Consider the following 17,218-nt stretch of genomic DNA (forward strand, 5'->3'; position numbering starts at 1 on the left):
GCCTGACAGCTCCCGTTATGTGTGCACTGCGGGAAAAGGGGCGTGCGAAGTGCCAGAAGTTGCTGATAATCAGAAGTCGAGCAAACATCTGATTTACTGCCCAACGAACAAGAGTGTTCCTTGTTTCCTTATTTATCAGCTCCCAATTCCAGTTAGCTTAGATTAGATATCAAAGTTCCATTACCAATATTTACCATTACTTTGCAGTGCAATAGCCTATGTGTGACTCATCACTCGCAGAAGTGGGAATAAACTATTTGCACAACACTCATATCGCCGGTAAAGTTTTCCTTTGTTTAGCTCGGGAGAAATAATTCAATTTAGGCATGAAACTCAATACGTTGGGCTCCGTTTCCCTTTCTGCCCGAGAGACGATTGTCCAAGTTGGTTAGTTGTTGGTAGCAACTTTCGAGGTGGATTGGGTTTAAAGCATAAGTACGTACTTGTTGCCAAAGTTCATAAAGGTGGCCTCCGTGCCTAATGATGATTATTTCTAGTTCATTTTCATTTAGCGCCATTCTTTTTGCCCCGACAATAAGGGTCGGGAAACGGGGTTGGTGCGGTGTGTGGGTGGTATTGGGACGCTAGATGGCAGGACGACATTATATTTTCATTGTTGGTCAGCCAAGCGCGAAGACTTTGGGGCTAAAGGAGAGTGGAGCGAGCCGTTTCCTCAGCTCAATCCCGCTGCCTCTATTTTCTGGCTTATGCTTTCAACGGATTTTGGCTTGGCTGCCGCACAAAATGAAACAAAATGTCGTCAGAGTGTCATTTGGCTTCGAAAGGACGACCAGCGGTGGGACCAAGGACCAAGGACCAAGGACCATGGACCTGGAACAGGAAAGGAAAGGAAAGGGAAATGGTGCAGCTTTGCTTTCAGCTAACAGTGGGGGATATCGGCGGACATAGAAGCGCCTAATGTGCTCCGAGCTGCTAAAGACTCGGCAGTCGAGTTAATGAAACCAATAAATTAATTTTAATGATTGCATACAAGCACACTCACGTAAATACACACACACACAGGACACAGGATAGTGAAGCGTGCAGTTTGCTGCGTCAGGTCCTTACTTTCTTCTCCCTCCTTCTTTCACTGGGCGTGGCACTCGCCATAAGTAATTGACAAAATCTTAATTAGTCCTTGGCATGTCCATTGAATGGCTTCTGTTGCTTGTCGAGTTTAATTAGCGTTAAATATTTGCAGCGTCTTGAGTTTAATCAAATTAAAAATACCATCCTCTCGCCATGTAAAAATCAATGCCCTAGCACGCTAGACCGCTAATCAATTAGATGTTTAATCAAATTTTCATTAACCTTCCGGGGGATTTCCGATTACCGGGGGCCAATTAAAAAGGCCTGCTTCGATTGTTTGCCAGTGTGTCAACTTAATCATTTTAGCGCATTATCTCCTCACGTACACATCGACGCTCCCACACACACATGCTTGTATGTACATACACTTATATCCTGGCCGTTATCCTTGCCAGGGGCAGTCCTCGATGCGATCCAGAGTGTTGCTTGCATGGAAAACAAACCGTAATCAGTTGAAGAGCCGAGTGCGCTCAAGAATTTCCACTTGCACTTGCCAACGGCCACTTGGAGCTATAAACTGTGAAGAGCTCTTCCGGCTACCAGCAGCCGGCATCCGGACACCGATGAGGATGGGGATGAGCACGAGGATGGGGCAGCTGCCCCATCGAGTGTCCTTGAAATCGAATACAGCTGCAGCTGCTCCTCGTTCTTCTGCACAGAGGGAAAATCAAATGGTCTAATTCTTTGGTTGGATATTTTCAACAAAATTATAGCCCCAAATTTAGTTTGAAATGCAGTAAATCATTTTTATATCGTCAGTTCTCATGCTAAGCACATTTGAAACTTGAAACGACAGCTGCCACCTAATTTCCTCAGTGTAAGTCCTCGTTGGTGTACAAGTACCTAGTCCATAGTCCATAGTCCATATGCGACTGTCGAAAAACTGTGCATAATTCGCAGAGCAAGTGCATCGACATTTATGCGTGAGGACGAGGTGGGTTTAATTAAAGTTTGACTTCAGCTGGTTGAAGATAAATGCGACCCTGATTGTCCTGGCAACCTGCAACCTTTGGCCCGCTTATCGAGCAGCCAAACACTTTGGGCCGCTTGCGCTACTGTTGTACAGTTGCTATAGATATCTGCTACTGAATTCATCAGTGGGTCAAAAGCTTTGCGTTGTCAAAGTGTCAAAGTGTAATCATGCTTTGTGCGAAAGGCTTAAATTAAATTAATTGTCGGCCACTTGAAGTAAATGAAAGTGGGCCCGAAACGCGTATATTTCAGCTGATGTAACTGCTGTTGCCTTTACATTTTCCCTTCAGTATTGTGGCCACCGTCAATGCCCTGCCATTAAAGAGATTACAAAGGGTCAAAGGGATCGCTGCGATTGCTCATAATTGCGCGACGCCTGTGGCCATCGAATGTCCTTTATTCCATTTTTTCAGTTCCTTGTCCTTGTTGCAAAAGTGTCATTTGCGCTGACTACCGAACGAGAGAGATGCCAGATACTGTGTCAGAGCATTTGGATGGCAAACTAATTAAATTTTGCTGGCCTGAGTCGGCGCTGGCGGATATGGGTAGCCAAATTGGCGCCGCAAATTGGTAATTACCCCGGCTGAAGTGCATGTCAAACACGTAAAAAGGCAACGGAGTGCGGCAAAGAAAGCTAACGCTTCCTAGCTGCCGGCAACCATCTCTGAACAATGTGCAATTAGCCAACGACAACTGAAACTGCAGTGGCATCTACAAATATAATTACACTGCTCGCAAAATCAGTGCTCTAAATCAATGTTCACGGAGGTTAAATCTATTATTTAAAAAGACTTCAACCGCCAAAAAAGTGGACCTAAAGATATTTTTCTAATACAGTTGAATGGAGTTCTTGAAGGAGTTTTTCTCACTGTATTTACACATATACAGTTGCATCCGCATTCCACTGTGGCGATGACAATCAAGCAGCCACGCAAAGCAGCTGACGACGCGTGTCCTGAGTGTCCTTCTTGCTATGTGTGTGTGTGCTTTAGTGTGTGTGTGACTCTGTGTGCGGATAGCCTTTGGCCGCCTTGTGGGCGAGTGGGCGTGGTCAGCTGCAGTTGAGCTGCCTAATTACTTGTAAGTTGGCGAATTTGCGGCATGGCCTTTTCGGGGGCCCGGCAACTAAATTGAATTTGACGTGCCAGCAAGCGGTCAATTGCTAACGAGTCGCACCGCCATCCTGCACCACCAAATGTGGACCAGCACCGCCAGAAGGTTACACAAACGGACGGACGGACGGGCGGACGGACGGACGGACAGGCTAACGGACGGATGACGTCGCGTGTCCGTCGTTTCCGGTTTCCTGGGCCAGCGCAACTTGCTGATTGCCGGCGTGTAATTATTTTTTAAGCACTTTGTCTGCCCGAGAAATTAGACCTAACTAAGCCAATCTCTTTTATTTCATTTCGGTTATGTTTTTTTTGGTTCGTTTCCTCTTTTCTTGTGCATTTGAATAGCGCTTGGGGGAGTGGGCCCCAAAAGGATCTGGCTGTGGGGATTTGGCTTTTGGGTCACACACGACGGTCGGGAATCCTTGGCGCGTATATCCTCTTGTTGCTCGGATTTCATTTTTCGGTTGCTTTGTCCAATTAGCAACTGTTTCGGGGGCTACGATTTCATTTCTTTTATTGTGCTCGTTATCCTTTTTATTTTGTTTCGCTGTCGCGGTCTGCGCTTCGGTTTCAACTTGTGCAAATTTGATATCCTTGTTACGGCAAATTGTTGTGCAATTATTCTGGATTCGCTTCCCCGTCTGTCTGCTACTTTTCAACCTCCTTAATTCAAGTCGAATCGAATCGAATCGAATCGAAACGTATCGAGGGTTATTTATATGCTTTATATGCTCCACAAAACGTCACAGTGCCCCCTCATTGTCATTGTCCTGCGCCAATATTGTCGCCCTTTCGATTATTTATGATCTTTACTTTCCAGCGAGTGCTCCCCACGGGCCTGTGGCCAAGTTTTAGTAGTCATCGTCCTCGGCTCGGTAATAAATTTATGCTTTTTTATTTCCTTCTGTCATAATTTTACCCTCAACCACACACACGCACACATACACGTATATATAGAAGAGTATGCATGCTCCAAGGACGAGATGAAGGGTGGCGATAGCAAAATACTTGGCCATTTTTCCCTTATATCCTCGAGTTCCGCCCTCTGGGTCTCCTTGCCCCGTTCAGGATTGTTGTCTCCCCCACACTCAGTCTGCCTAGAAATTTTCCAATTGATAAATTATTTTATGGCAAATACACAAATTTTCTCATACGCACCCGACTCTTAACTCTTTTGCGTGTGGTTCCGGTTGTTGCTTTTGTGGCCTGGTTTTTCGATTTTCATTTCGTGGCTTTTCTGGGCCAGGATACTTGAACTCGTATCCTTGTGTCCTGCCCATAAAAGCCGTATATTCGTATTGCTTTGGGTACGTAATATCCTTGTGTATTTTTGCGTATTTCCTGTCCAAGCTTCTTGGCCGAGTGGTCACTCATTGCTCGTCTGCTCGTCATCATCATTTTCCCCGGCTGCTTCTTTACTTTTTGTCTTTTTTTTTTGGTTTTCGTCCGGGTCCAAACACATAAAATCAATCATCTTTCTTCTGGGCCTTCTTTATCAATATTTTTTGCGATGGCTTTCATCAAAATTTGTTGCTTCGCTTGTTTTTTGCTGCCTATCTGGCTAGCTGGCGAGCTGGCCAAAGTCTTCGGCCGAAAGGAAAACAAATTCGAGTCGATTTATAAAGCATTTAAGTTGGTTTTGCTTTCACTTTTGTGCGACGACGACTCCGGTTCCTTATAAATATGCTACATTTATTTTAATAGAATTGTTTATGAGCCCCATATTGGCATCGCCGGCATTCATTCGGCCTCATTGTACTTCATTTTGCGGGTTCCAGCCTGCGCAACTGCCAAAACATGTTAAGTAGAGAGATTGTAATGGAAATGCAAAAAGCACAAAAAACAAAAACGCCATAGAAAACGCTGGCGAAATCCACACACACGGATATGGTGGAAAAACCGCGCCAAATCAAAGACAACAAATCCAAAATGCGCACACAATATTTTTCGGGATTATTTCAGTTGGCTTGCTGTCACTGCCAGTGGAGAAATGAGCAGGAGTTAGGGGTAGGTGGGGCCAAAGTCCTGTTCCTGTGCACTATCCTGCGGAGACTAAAAGTTCGGGCTTGGATCCAAATTTCTGTTAATTTGGCAGCTTGTCCTGCGTTGGCATTTTGTTTTTTGCCTGCCGGCCTGCCTGCCGTCGTTTATATTTTTTTACGCTCTGCTTGAGTTTTATTCGCCTGTGGAAAAACGTCACTGAAGTCTCGAATATATACGAATGTTCGTAGGTGCACTGAAAAAAAATGTATTTTATTATTGCACATCAAAGATTAAATTACACTTTGCAATGTACTCAAGCAGAATTAGTTGTGGCGTTTTATGCATCTGAAATCTTTTGGGATCGTTAAACACTGCTTATTTTTTGGGCTTAAAATGCATATGTCGATAAAAGTCTGGTTTGTTTCGAGTGTACGAGGGTATCTCACTCTTGGCCGCCTCTATTCTGTGTGCAGATATGCAAAACGCTGTGCGCACATAAATTTTAGTGTTGGGCCACGCTTATTTGCATAGGAATTATGTATTTGGGCACGGCGGCTTAGATGCATTACACAGGACACCAGGCATATAGATCCCCATGAACATACATACACCACGACACACTCGCACACACACACGAAGGACTCTCTGTGGTCATGCAGAAAACTAACGCATATCGTTTTCCTTGTATTTTGCAGCTATAAATTTACAAACGCCCCAGGAAAATGCATTGCAGCAAAACAAGCAATTAAAGCAGTGCAGCCCCGCAACCACGAACCGAACCTGTAGCAGTATCCCAGTATCCTGGTAGCGTCGTATCCTGCCGCCGCCTGCTGTGCTAAAAACCTATTTTGAATAATTAAAATTCCGTAAGTGCTGCAGTCGAAGACGTCGACAACGGCGAGTGCTTGTGTTTAGTCCTGGCGGAGTGGTGTGGCAGCAGAAGAAATCGCAGGACAACAGCAAGGAGCTCCCATTGCTTGCAACACAATCTGCGGCCTGCGAATTCGTGTGCGGCAATGAAATAATTAATTCAATGCACCTGACTAAGTCGCCGAACAGAAGTAGCAGCAGCAGCAGCAGCAGCAACAGAATTTCTTACAAATTCGAGTGCCACAGCAACAGCAAGCAGAACAGCAACACCGGCAAAATGGCCGCAGAAGCGAGGACAATTAGCCAGCCAGGACATATCCGCGATCGCCGGCTGAGGAGCCTGCCTCACATCCTGCTCCTGGCCATCGCAGTGGTGGCCCTGCACCTCGAGAGCGGTAAGTAGAGAACAAGATTGATATCACTTCATCCTAAGCTGCTAGTTCAGCCTACTTGGCTATTTTTAGGCTATAGGTGCCGGCTCAAATTTGGATAATTTTTGGTAGTTTAGTTTTTATAGATAATCCCATACGAGTATATACAGATAGATAGTCGGGCCCGACAGTCTGTACCTATACGAGCTAGTTGTATATTAGCTAACCTTGTCCAACCTTAATTCTTGGCTTTGAAACTTCGAGTCGTCCATAATCGGCACCACTGATCCCAGGTTGGCGGGCCGAGCCCTTGGCAATTGCAAATTCAATCGCGTGCAAGAGGGCCAAGTCAATCAGCGAGCCCGGCCGCAAAGCCATTCAATTGACAAAGCCACAAATTGCGGAGGAACGAGGGCATTTGGGGGCAAGTTGGGGGTAGGGCAATGCTCGATGACGGAGCTTTGTCGGCCGGCGAATTAATCTCACGGATGAATATTTCAAAGCGAAACTTGAGCAATTAATTTCGCTAATTGCTTTTCTTCGCCACGTTTTTGTCTCGGGCCAAGTCGCGAGTCGAGTCTGACTTTTTGCATTTAAATTTGCCCGGCAGTTGGGTGCATTTCAAGGACTCAACTTTTGCCTGTGCATAAACTCAATCTGGCATTTATGCGAATGTCCACGGAATCAAATAAGAGTAATGACATTGCCAGCCAAAGGAGCCTGTGATCCTGGGAGCAGGAAGCAGGCAGCAGAGAAACCTTCAGCGTCTTGGGATCTGGCCGAGTTCCTTGACAGAGAATCTGGGGATGCGGCGGTGCAATGTCCTTTGGCTACTCAAACATTCCAGTGGCTATTAGTATTCATATCTTGACTGAACTAAACTGAAAGCTTAAATTCCTCTGGCCATTCGCTGCTACTGCAGCTCCCCTTCGTCCTTTTCGTCCTGCTGCGGAGGGACTGGTTTCGGGATTCCGTTTTTATCTGCCAACGTTTGCATGAATTTTCATTTCGTGCTAGAATTGTTGAAAAAGATGCAATTAAATTTTAGGAACAGGGGTGTCGGTGGGAGAAGAGCAACAAACGGAAGGGAGATCTAGATGGACGTGGTCCTGCACTTCGAGACGAATGCGGGAATCGAAAGACGAGTCAAATATAAAGAGCACATGCACATATAAACGTGCTATATATCTATATAGTTATATAGAGTGCGAGAGCAAAAAAAGCTCAGCACGAATTTCCCAAGTCCCTGACAGTGTCTCAGCGAACGGACACTCGCCCGAATTTTCCTTCTGGTGCGGTTGCAGCTGCCGTCAGTGGCAAGAACGCATTATTAATTTATTTTTCAACTTGTTAGATGAATAAGCAAAGAGCAAAAATGCCCTCGATTGCTGCTGTGCTGCTCTGAATGCAGCCAAGCGAAATTTACCAATTTAAGCGTCGCCGTCGCTGTCTCGTCGTCCTGGTTCGAATCCTGAATCCTGAATCCCGAATCCTCGCTGCAGTTGGCTGGGCAGCAGCGGTTCATTGTCAGGTCATTTTGCATGCAGCTTTAGAAAGGGTTTGGGCAACGTGTCTCGACCGGACTTCAATCTGCTGTCCATCACTGTCTTCGATCGTGCTCCACCCGGCACCACAAGGAAATAAAACCCAAAAGTGAATAATGAACCGCAAATAACTTTACTTTGTCTGTGAGCGGGAGCTGCGCACAGGATTTCAGGACTCCCCGATTTCCGGTTGCTTTTCAATTGCTGCAGGACGTTTGTCTGGCGGTTGGGTAAACTGCGAGTGTCAGTAACAATTAGTTTTGGCTTTTAGTCAGTGGTCTGCAGTTAACAGACATCGCAGCTCCGCTCTCAAATATTTGCATTTGTGGTTGTCAGCAAGTCGAAGAGCATGAAAGTCGCCCTGTTTTTCGGTTTGCAGTTTTCGGTTTTTATTTCGCATTTTTCCACAATTAATGAAGTGCAAAACGCTCGGCAGATTGAGTTTGCATTTGCCAACCGCAAGTCTCCTTCATCTTCATTAATGTTGAATATATATTGTGACATAAATCACACAATCAAATTATCTGCATACCCCAATCGCCTCGGGGGAAAACCGGAACGAATCGGAACAGATTTGGATTCAGCTGTCGGACTCAACTAATCAATTTGACATAGGTAAGTTGCCGCAGCGGCAAACTTTTGGCCCCAAAACTTCTGATACTCGCTTTTCGCAAAACTTGTTTTCCACCCAGTCTACCCCAGTTAGATAACACTTTGCACATATGTGTGTGTGTGTGTGTGTGCCAGTGGGTAAGTGAAATTTATTAACTGCATGGACCACAAGCCAAATGCAAATAAATCAGACATCAGGCATCAGGCAGTGCAAAACTTGGCCCAAACAAACGATAATAGGTGGAATGCCGGCGGCAGATGAGGCGGAAAAGTTGCCAATGCCTTTTTGCTTTTCCGGCCTGGGGGCGGGGGAAAAGCAAAACAAGGAAAAACCACAAAAAGGATATTGACGTGTGACGGGGACCAGGACGACGAGGACGAGGACGCATCGAGAGGCTCTTGAGGCCCACGCGTTGATGGCATTGCAAGACCAAGTGGGATTGGGATTGGGAGCGGGTTGGTTGTTCGTTCATCAGTCCCAGGCCACCTCTTTTCCACCCGTTTCCCATTTCCCACCGCCCAACGCCCCACTTTTCCTCCAGTTTAGGTGCGGCGGTGTCAAGTATTTGCACTTGAATTGCGCGCTAAGCAAAATTTACGCGCATTTGTTTGTGCGACTCCAGAGAATTTCCTCGTCGCGTTTAAGGCTCAAGTGAAAATCGATGAGGCGATGCCTGCATGTACACGGAAAAATAATCAATCATGTTAAGGAGCCAATATTTCAGTGCCTAAAAGCTTTTCACATCATTTTTACGAAACCTATGATTTGTGGTGGCACATCCTTTGAATATCAAAAAATGGATTCACCATATATTCAGGCTGATGAGTTCTTTAAAACTGATGCACAAAAAAAGTAGCAAAAAAGCAAAGTTTGTTTTCAGCATTAATGATTGCAGATTAATAACATCCTGCTCATTTTTCCGTGTATGCTGTGGGACGTTGGCATTGCCGTTTGGCCACAATGTTTTCTTTTCCGCCTCCGCTTCGCTTGGCTTTTTATTGGTTTCCTTCGCCTTCTTTTTGGCTTGTTTGATTTGGCTGTTGTCCTGCTTCTCGTGTCATGAGCAAAGGAGCAGCGTTCGAGCAAACAGACTAGACCTGCCAACACACACACACACACACATATATATATATGGCGAGCCAGGACGAGGCACTCAAAGCCTTTAGCCCGGGCACATATTGCTTCATCTCTCTACGTGAGTCTGCCGGCAGAGGCATCAAAACTGTCGACAATATCAACGTCAACGCCATCATCTCAGCTCCAGCTCCAGCTCCAGCTTTCGAGCTTCCCAGCTCCATATCCAACTGATTCCCAGCTACCCATCTCCATATTCCTCCACTTGCTCCGTCATTATGGGCTTCGGCTGCCACTTCACAAAAATGCACACAAAATCCTCAACTTTATCTCGTCAATAACTTAAGTGCCAGCCAGGGCTCTCAGTTCCTGTGGCACCCTACAGTTTTATCCTGTTATTTGGTCTGTGTGCTACACACAGAGAAATGCCTACAGGAGCTGCTTTTGTTCGCATGTTGATGAATAAATAAAAATGCATGTTCGAGTAATGCCATTTTTCAGGGATGTTCTGGCATAAGATTGAAAGTTATTGTTGAGCACTTTTTAGAGTGAAATCACATATTTTTGGAGAGATTTGTTAAGTCAAATGGATTTTTTACTTGATTTAAGTGTATCATTTTGATGTCTGTGGGTTCGATATGCCCATTTCCCTGTTGCCACACTCATTTATTGGTAAAAATTTGCCTCAACTCTGTTTGGCACGTACTGCGGTTGCAGTGGCAAAATGCTTGCAAATGATTATTTTATTGACAATTAAATCATAAACATAAACCCAAGCCGCACAAATCTACCCAGAGGATCGCCGAGTGACGGTCTGAGGGGTTGACATGTTGTAAGGAGTGAAATTTTATTGCCATGAATGCCAGGAGCCGACATTAGTCACAGCCGAGTTTCCCGACCCAGTGAAAGCGATTCCGGTTTATTGCTGTATTTAAGGCCAGAGATGGAATCGCACTTAAACGCAGAGCATGGGGCAATGTGCCGCTTATTGCCCATCGAGTGCATGTGTGGCAGCACACCCGAGTGTCCTGGCCACCGAGGGGAAATGAACTTGTTGAGCGAACAGGACTTTCGGCTATGAGCGGTTATCAACCGCATTGCCAGGATCATAATCTTCGTCGAGGTGCTATTAAAAATGTCCCCTGCAAATGAAGAAACTGTGTGTTGGCCCCGATTAACGTGTCTGTTAAGGTGGCTTTGAGCTGCTAACTGGTCTGATTGAATTGGATGCAGCGGAGACCACTTTGCTGCGCTTTTGCGCACCGTATTTAATTTGTGTGCAAATGCTTGGCAAACAGGTTTCTAATAAAATAAAGTGACTCCTCTCCGTCCGGCTGCAGTGCTACGAACTTCATTAAAATCTCTGGCTGGCTGGCACTGGGCCCTTTCATTTTGTGCCGGCTTTAACCAGAAAGCCATTTCATTATGGCAAAACGGCTGGGCAATTTTAATTTGCAACGCGTTTGGCATTGGCTTTCTCAGCTCTCGAGCGGAGCACTTCAAGCAAATTGACATGGATTGCAGCTGGACATGGACTTGCAGCTGGCTGATGGCATTGTATGCCTCGGTTTTTTGTCTCCTTGGGCCGCAAATAAAATATGAAAACAGCCGCAACAGACAAAAGCATGGCTTAGTGCAGGTGAAACTGTGCTGCCTCAGCATCAGCATCATCATCATGATGATCATCATCTTGGTAGTTATCACCAGGATTGGCCACAATGAGTAGGAGGCACTGCGGGCTACTTGTGGCTGGTGCTGGGATCGGATTGCCCGGCTTGGGTGTTACCCAGTGTCCTCCGACGACATCCGACATGCTGCCAAAGGAGGTTAAAATATTTTTGCAGCTTTATCTTCAGACATTTGTCGGGCAACCGGGGGTCGGGAAAAAAGTGGTAAGGTTGTCGTAATGCAGCGCCGGGATTTAACTGACAGTGAGTGCAGCAGGGCAGCACTCAGCCCAGCCCGTTGGGCAAACAGATGGCCTCCTTTGCTTCTCCTTCCTCCATGCAGCATGGAGCATGGAGCAGGGATTCCTGGTGTGGCCCATGGGATGTGGCCATTTTACGGCTGCCCTGCAGTTGGCTGGGAATCATTCAGCTGCACTTTGCCGGTGGGTGGTGGTTGGCAGCAAATGCTTCCAGCAGCAAATGCTTCAAATTAATTTCACCGCATGGGGAAATTGCCCGGCATTGTTTGGCACTGGCATCAGGAAGCCGTAAATCAGGGTCCCGGCACAAAGAGGCCCGGATCCGGCAGCTTGGGAGGGGGTATCTTAAAATGCATGGGGTCTGGTTGTATGGTATAAGGGTCTTTCTCATTTGCCTGCTGTTTGCTCTCAACTGCGCTTATCGGCGTCTAATCTCTTTATGATAAAATGTTTATATTGGCGACAATATCAAAAGCTTCTTGGCCACACTGGCCGTGTTGGGCGGTGGTTGTTGCAATAATAAATTCAGAGTGCCACCGCAAACAGTGCGGGAAATGGAGGCCAAAGTTTCCACATTGCCATATGAAAGATAAATTCACGGATAAGAACTTTGCCCCGGCCGCTGTGAAAAGCGGATTGTATGTACAAGCTAATTTAAGTTCGACGCCAGCTGTGCGTTTTGCTTGGGCTTCCACATTCACATCCTTATCCAACGGACCAAGAGACCAAGAGGATGGCCGTGTCCTGGCCCAAAGCAAAAGTGCTGGCAAAAGCCAGAGGAGCGCAGCTGTTGTCCAACCGCACCAGGCGAAGCGACTTTATTATTATTATCCCCGGCACAAAGTGGCAATGGGCCGGCTCAAGTTGGCCAGGACCAGGACCACGAGCAGCAGCAGGAGCAGCAGCAGGAGGAACAGGACCAGGACGTAGAAGGGCCGAGTTTTCGCCGGCGACATTTGTCCAGCTGCTTCATTTCATATTCAGGAGATACTTTTTCCATCATTACGATTCGCGAGGCGAGAAATCACAAAAGTGTGTGCCATCCGCCGCGCTGGGCGGTCCTTGGACTTTTCCATAAATTTCGCTCTCTTCAAAGGGAAATTCTCACTTTAGGACCGAGAAAAGGGCATTCGGCCTTCGGCAAAGTGTTGTCTCTTGTTTTAAAACATTCCTTTTTGTTGTCTTTTTTTTCTTTTTTTTTTTTTGATCCACAGTTCCTCAGTTATTTTTCATTTTTCTTTATGCTCGCAAAGTTGCGACTGCTGGAAAATAAAGATGAAAAAATGGAAAACAAAAACATTAAAAAATACAAAAAAAAAAAAAAACGGAAAACACAAAAGGCGCGCGCAAAGTTTTTCGGCCTCGCAGGCTGCTGAAGCTTCTGAAGAACTGGCGAAGTCGGACTTCGACTTTGGTTGACAGATGATAACGCCGGGGTGGAGTTTATAATGCAGATATATATGTGTATATAGATATATGTATATATAACTGGTCAGGGCGCACGCCTCATCAGCAGCTCATCAACGACAGCGTCTAAAATATCGCATTTTCCTTTTATTTCTTGCCATTTTAGCAGCCCATGGCAACTGCTGCGCGTCTGTGCTTAAATGACTTTAAGAATACATAACAAAGTTTTTAAATTATTTCTCAAGTTGAGGCTAAAATGAAATTATAAAGGGATTTTCGCCAGCGGACTGCAGCTGACGTCCTGCCCCTATTTTAGCTCTTCTCCCAGCTTATTAACATTGGAAACTCATTAATATTGTATTTTCCTCGTATTTTTTAGCGCTTCCTCCTTCTGCCAGCAGAAGAGCCCATCCCCTGCCCACCGCTGGCCAAGTGGACTTAACTCGTTCATAAAAGTTTGGCAAATTTCATTGCATTAATTTGGCGCGCAGGTGTCAGCTCTCCGGTGCCAGCGCACAAACGCACAAAGTGTCAAATAAATCAAACAGTTTGGTGTCCAGGGTTTCCATCGCCGGGTTAGGAACGGGTCGAATCCGGTGGGCGGGGTCTGCAAGTTTAATGAGTCGTGCCCGGACATACCCGGACACTGGGTTGGCTCAGGTCCTGGACCTGGAATCGGTCACACTCCTGGGCTGCGAACAATTGCAACAGATTTGACAAATACGACGCATGTTTTATTTATTTGTCTGCCCTGCGATTTGGACTGGGCACCATGCACACTGAGGGAAATCGGCGGTTTCAAATTGGGATTTCCCTCAATTAAAAAAAATATTTTAAAAAAGCTTAAAGGTACCTTTAAGTGGGCTTTAAGGATTTAAAAGTATCTTAAAGTATCTGAGTATCTATCTTTATAGAATTAAACTGTTGTTTTCCCTGATAAAAACATACTTTCTTAGAGCAAAAGGAATGTATTTTTTCTCTGTGCCGGATTGCGACGGGCGTGTTTGGTTTACTAATTTCCTGCTGCAAATATTTACCGAGCGTCCGAGCCGGGTGACAATTGCTGCATTCGAGTGCCGTTGGCGGGAGAACCCATATGGCGGCACTTCATGATATTGACATTAAGTGCAAGGCAGATTGCAACCCCTAAGCCGCCGTACTCGGTGCGCAACCCTCGCCCTCATCCGCATCCGCATCCGCATCCTCATCCCTATGCCATTCGTCTTGGATCTGCGAGACTCAATGTCATCGTGGGCGCTGATGTGACAGGGCTGCGCTGAAATGATATACGCCGCTATTGTGTGTGGAAAACCCCATTCTGGCAGTCATTCTCGTTAGGGGGAAACCCCGGGAACCTCAGCACCTAACCAAACCGCCTAGCAATCGGCGGGCCTAATGAACCATAACGCTTTATCGCCGTTTGTCGTGTCGTCGCGGGGTCCTTGTCTCTCGTCCTTGCCGCCTAAGTGTGCGATTGGGATTTAATTTGATTGCTTCGATGCCCCAGCGAGTGTGTGTGAGTGTGTGTGTGAGTGTGTGTGCGAATGCGGCATTATCCTGTGATTTACTGTGTTATTCGGTCTTACTTTGTTTTACCTCTTATCGCTTATTACGATTTTCCTCACTCGAATCGGGCGTGTCTGGGCCTGGATTTATTTTTTCTTTATTTCATTCCGCTTTTTTGCAACCCTCTGTCATGCATTAACTAGGAGGCGATGACAAAAAACTCCAGCTAAATCCTTTCTGCATTGATTGATAAAGTGCCTTATGCGAGGATTAAGGCGACATTGATTTACTATGCCCACGGCTTACTCGCACTCTTTGTTGCAAAATTCCATTCAGGGGAAGGGTTTTTGGGTGAGGACACTCTGCACATTTAAGCTAATTGCACAACAATCTGGTGTGATTCCCCTCTGCGTGTTGTCTCATTAAAGTTATCTGGGGGGCTCGGAGTGGCGTACAACTTTTGACCTCAATGGAACAAAAAGTTTTGGGGGCACACCTGCAAGAGGTGTTACATTTTATTTAAAAAGTTTTCCCGCTTCGCCAGCATAAATATTGTCAGCTCTTTGAGCATTGTTTTGTCGACCCTGGTCATTGGATTGCAAAACCGAGTTGGTTAGGTCCAGACTTTGGCACTTTCTCTTTGAGTTTGGCCTCTGTTTTGTGGCAGTGTCAATTAACGCCTAAGTTGTAAACAAATTTTCGCCCAGTGGCCCGCTGCACTCATAAATTGCAGTTAGAAGATGGCAGTGAAAGTTTTGCCCGAGTAGAGCCCACTGGAGCATGGCTATTCAGTTGGCCGGAGTCCTTAGTCCTTGTTCCGCAGGAAGAAACTTGGCAAGTGTTAGCCAAAGTATGCTTTAGCTAAATGCTGTTAGGTGGCACTTGCTGTTTACTTGCGACTTGGCGTTGCCCTGATTAATTAGCTAGAGGTCCTCGGCAAATTTCAAGTTTGCACTGCAAATTGAGCGGGATTTTGTGGAGCGAGCTTGGATGGGATAGCACGTGGCGCTTATCATATTTTTCTTGTTTGCCTGGTGGCCCAATCAGTAGCCCCTAAGCCAGGCCAAATCCTCTCGCCACTCGCCACTTGCCACTTGCCACTTGATCCCTCGACCAGCTATCGCTATCTCATTTATACACTGGGCTGCAGCTTGCCACAGAAATGACCAATTAACTAAGGATGCTCTTGCCTTATCCCCGGCTCAGGGAAATGGGTTTCGAGAACACTACCCCTCCATTCCACTTTCCACTCACTTTATGCTGCAAAATGGCCAGGAGTCACAAAACTTTGACACTGGCTGCGAGAATTTTAAATCAAATCGGAAGAGAGATTATATTGCAAATAATACTTATGAACTTATTATCTTGTTTGTGTTTTCTGCCACGCCCAGCAGCAGCGGCAGCAGCGGCAATTTTGACCCCTGAACTCAACCTCACCGTCCTTATAGATGGATATACACAGATATTCTCGCTTGGCATGCAGAACACGAATCAGCTATCCGTGCTCGCTGCGAGCTGGGATAGAAATTTAAGCCATAACTTGGCCGAGCGCAGAGTTTGGCTTCGATATTGGTCTTGGGTTTTGATTTTGTTTCTGCGGATGGCCAACCAGCCACCCAGCCAACCAGCCAGCCCGCCATTGTGCCAACTTGAATGTTTATACTGTGTGGCACAAAACTCCGTAAATAAATTTCAACAAAATTGTATAACAATACACCAAACGGGCCTCCAGGGCAAATACGAGCTGGTGGTACCAACACTCGCCAGACGAGACCATGTCCGCATATGGGCATCTGCGGGGAGTACAGCCCCTTTGAACCAATAGTATTTGCCAGTTGACGTGGCCATAACAACGAAATCCGGCGAAAGGGTTAGAGCGTCTGACATTTGGCAGATGGACAAACATTTCAGCAGCTTTAAGTTGTGAGCGGTTCGTGGTCCCGACCCAATCTTGGGCAGAAATTATCAAAGAGCCGCTGGTAATTGTGAGTGGAGAGTTCCAGAAACTGCTTTCCTCGGCCGCTGTGTACTTAATCCAATAAGGCAAGAAACAGTTTTCTTAAGTAATTTGTTGCCCCTGCAGGACGAAAGGCCCGCACCCAAAACGCTTTGTTGGGCCGTTTAGTCTGGCAAATAGCAAACAATTTTACTCAACTGCCCGCCTGGTCGACCGGGGAGTTATCCACTTTTCCAGCTCGGGAACTCTTGGCATAGTTGCTTCAAGTATTTTGTGCAGCCTTTGTTTGTACGGGCGGCTGGCGGTTGCCATTGTTGGATGCTGGATTGGATGGTCCTGGGGGTACTGTTCCATCGAGCGGTTCCGGATACTGGATACCGATCCCCAAAACCGCATCGCTCTGTTGCATCAGCGACTTCGCCTTAAAGCGTATCAAGCAAATGTCGGTTTCAATATAAAATGTTAATTGGAAAATTTGAAGCAGCAAACTTTTTCCAACTCTCATTAAGAAATTATTCAATTTTTCCGAGCTTACTCCGGCTTTTCCGCGGTATGGCATGGGGATGGCATGGCGGTGGGAAAATTCACATAAAAGTGAAGTGCAAAAGGAAAGACAACAAATTGTTTTCAGTTATCGAAGGACTTCCCCGAGTCGGCTCGACTCGACTCGACTTTTATTATTGCCTTTTTATTGCGTATTAATTTTGCGTGCTTAATTTGCCAGTTCGACGAGGTCGCAATGGGGGCGGGGGCGTGGCCGGGGCGTAGGCGTAGGCGTGCTGCCACGCCC

At 46.2% G+C, this 17,218-nt stretch overlaps 1 protein-coding gene across 1 annotated transcript in view; it reads left to right on the top strand.

Moving 5' to 3' along the window:
- LOC6554381 (limbic system-associated membrane protein) overlaps nucleotides 1–17,218 on the top strand; it is a 136,497-nt gene that overhangs the window by 63,502 nt on the left and 55,777 nt on the right. Inside the window, exon 3 of the mRNA XM_026983725.1 lies at nucleotides 5,855–6,424. Within this exon, the coding sequence (XP_026839526.1) occupies nucleotides 6,193–6,424 (232 nt within the window). The 5' untranslated portion in view covers nucleotides 5,855–6,192. The remainder of the gene's footprint in view (nucleotides 1–5,854; nucleotides 6,425–17,218) is intronic.

The sequence above is a fragment of the Drosophila erecta genome, unplaced genomic scaffold (assembly GCF_003286155.1).
Source record: "Drosophila erecta strain 14021-0224.00,06,07 unplaced genomic scaffold, DereRS2 tig00000000-arrow-pilon, whole genome shotgun sequence".
In the NCBI taxonomy this organism is placed as follows: domain Eukaryota; kingdom Metazoa; phylum Arthropoda; class Insecta; order Diptera; family Drosophilidae; genus Drosophila; species Drosophila erecta.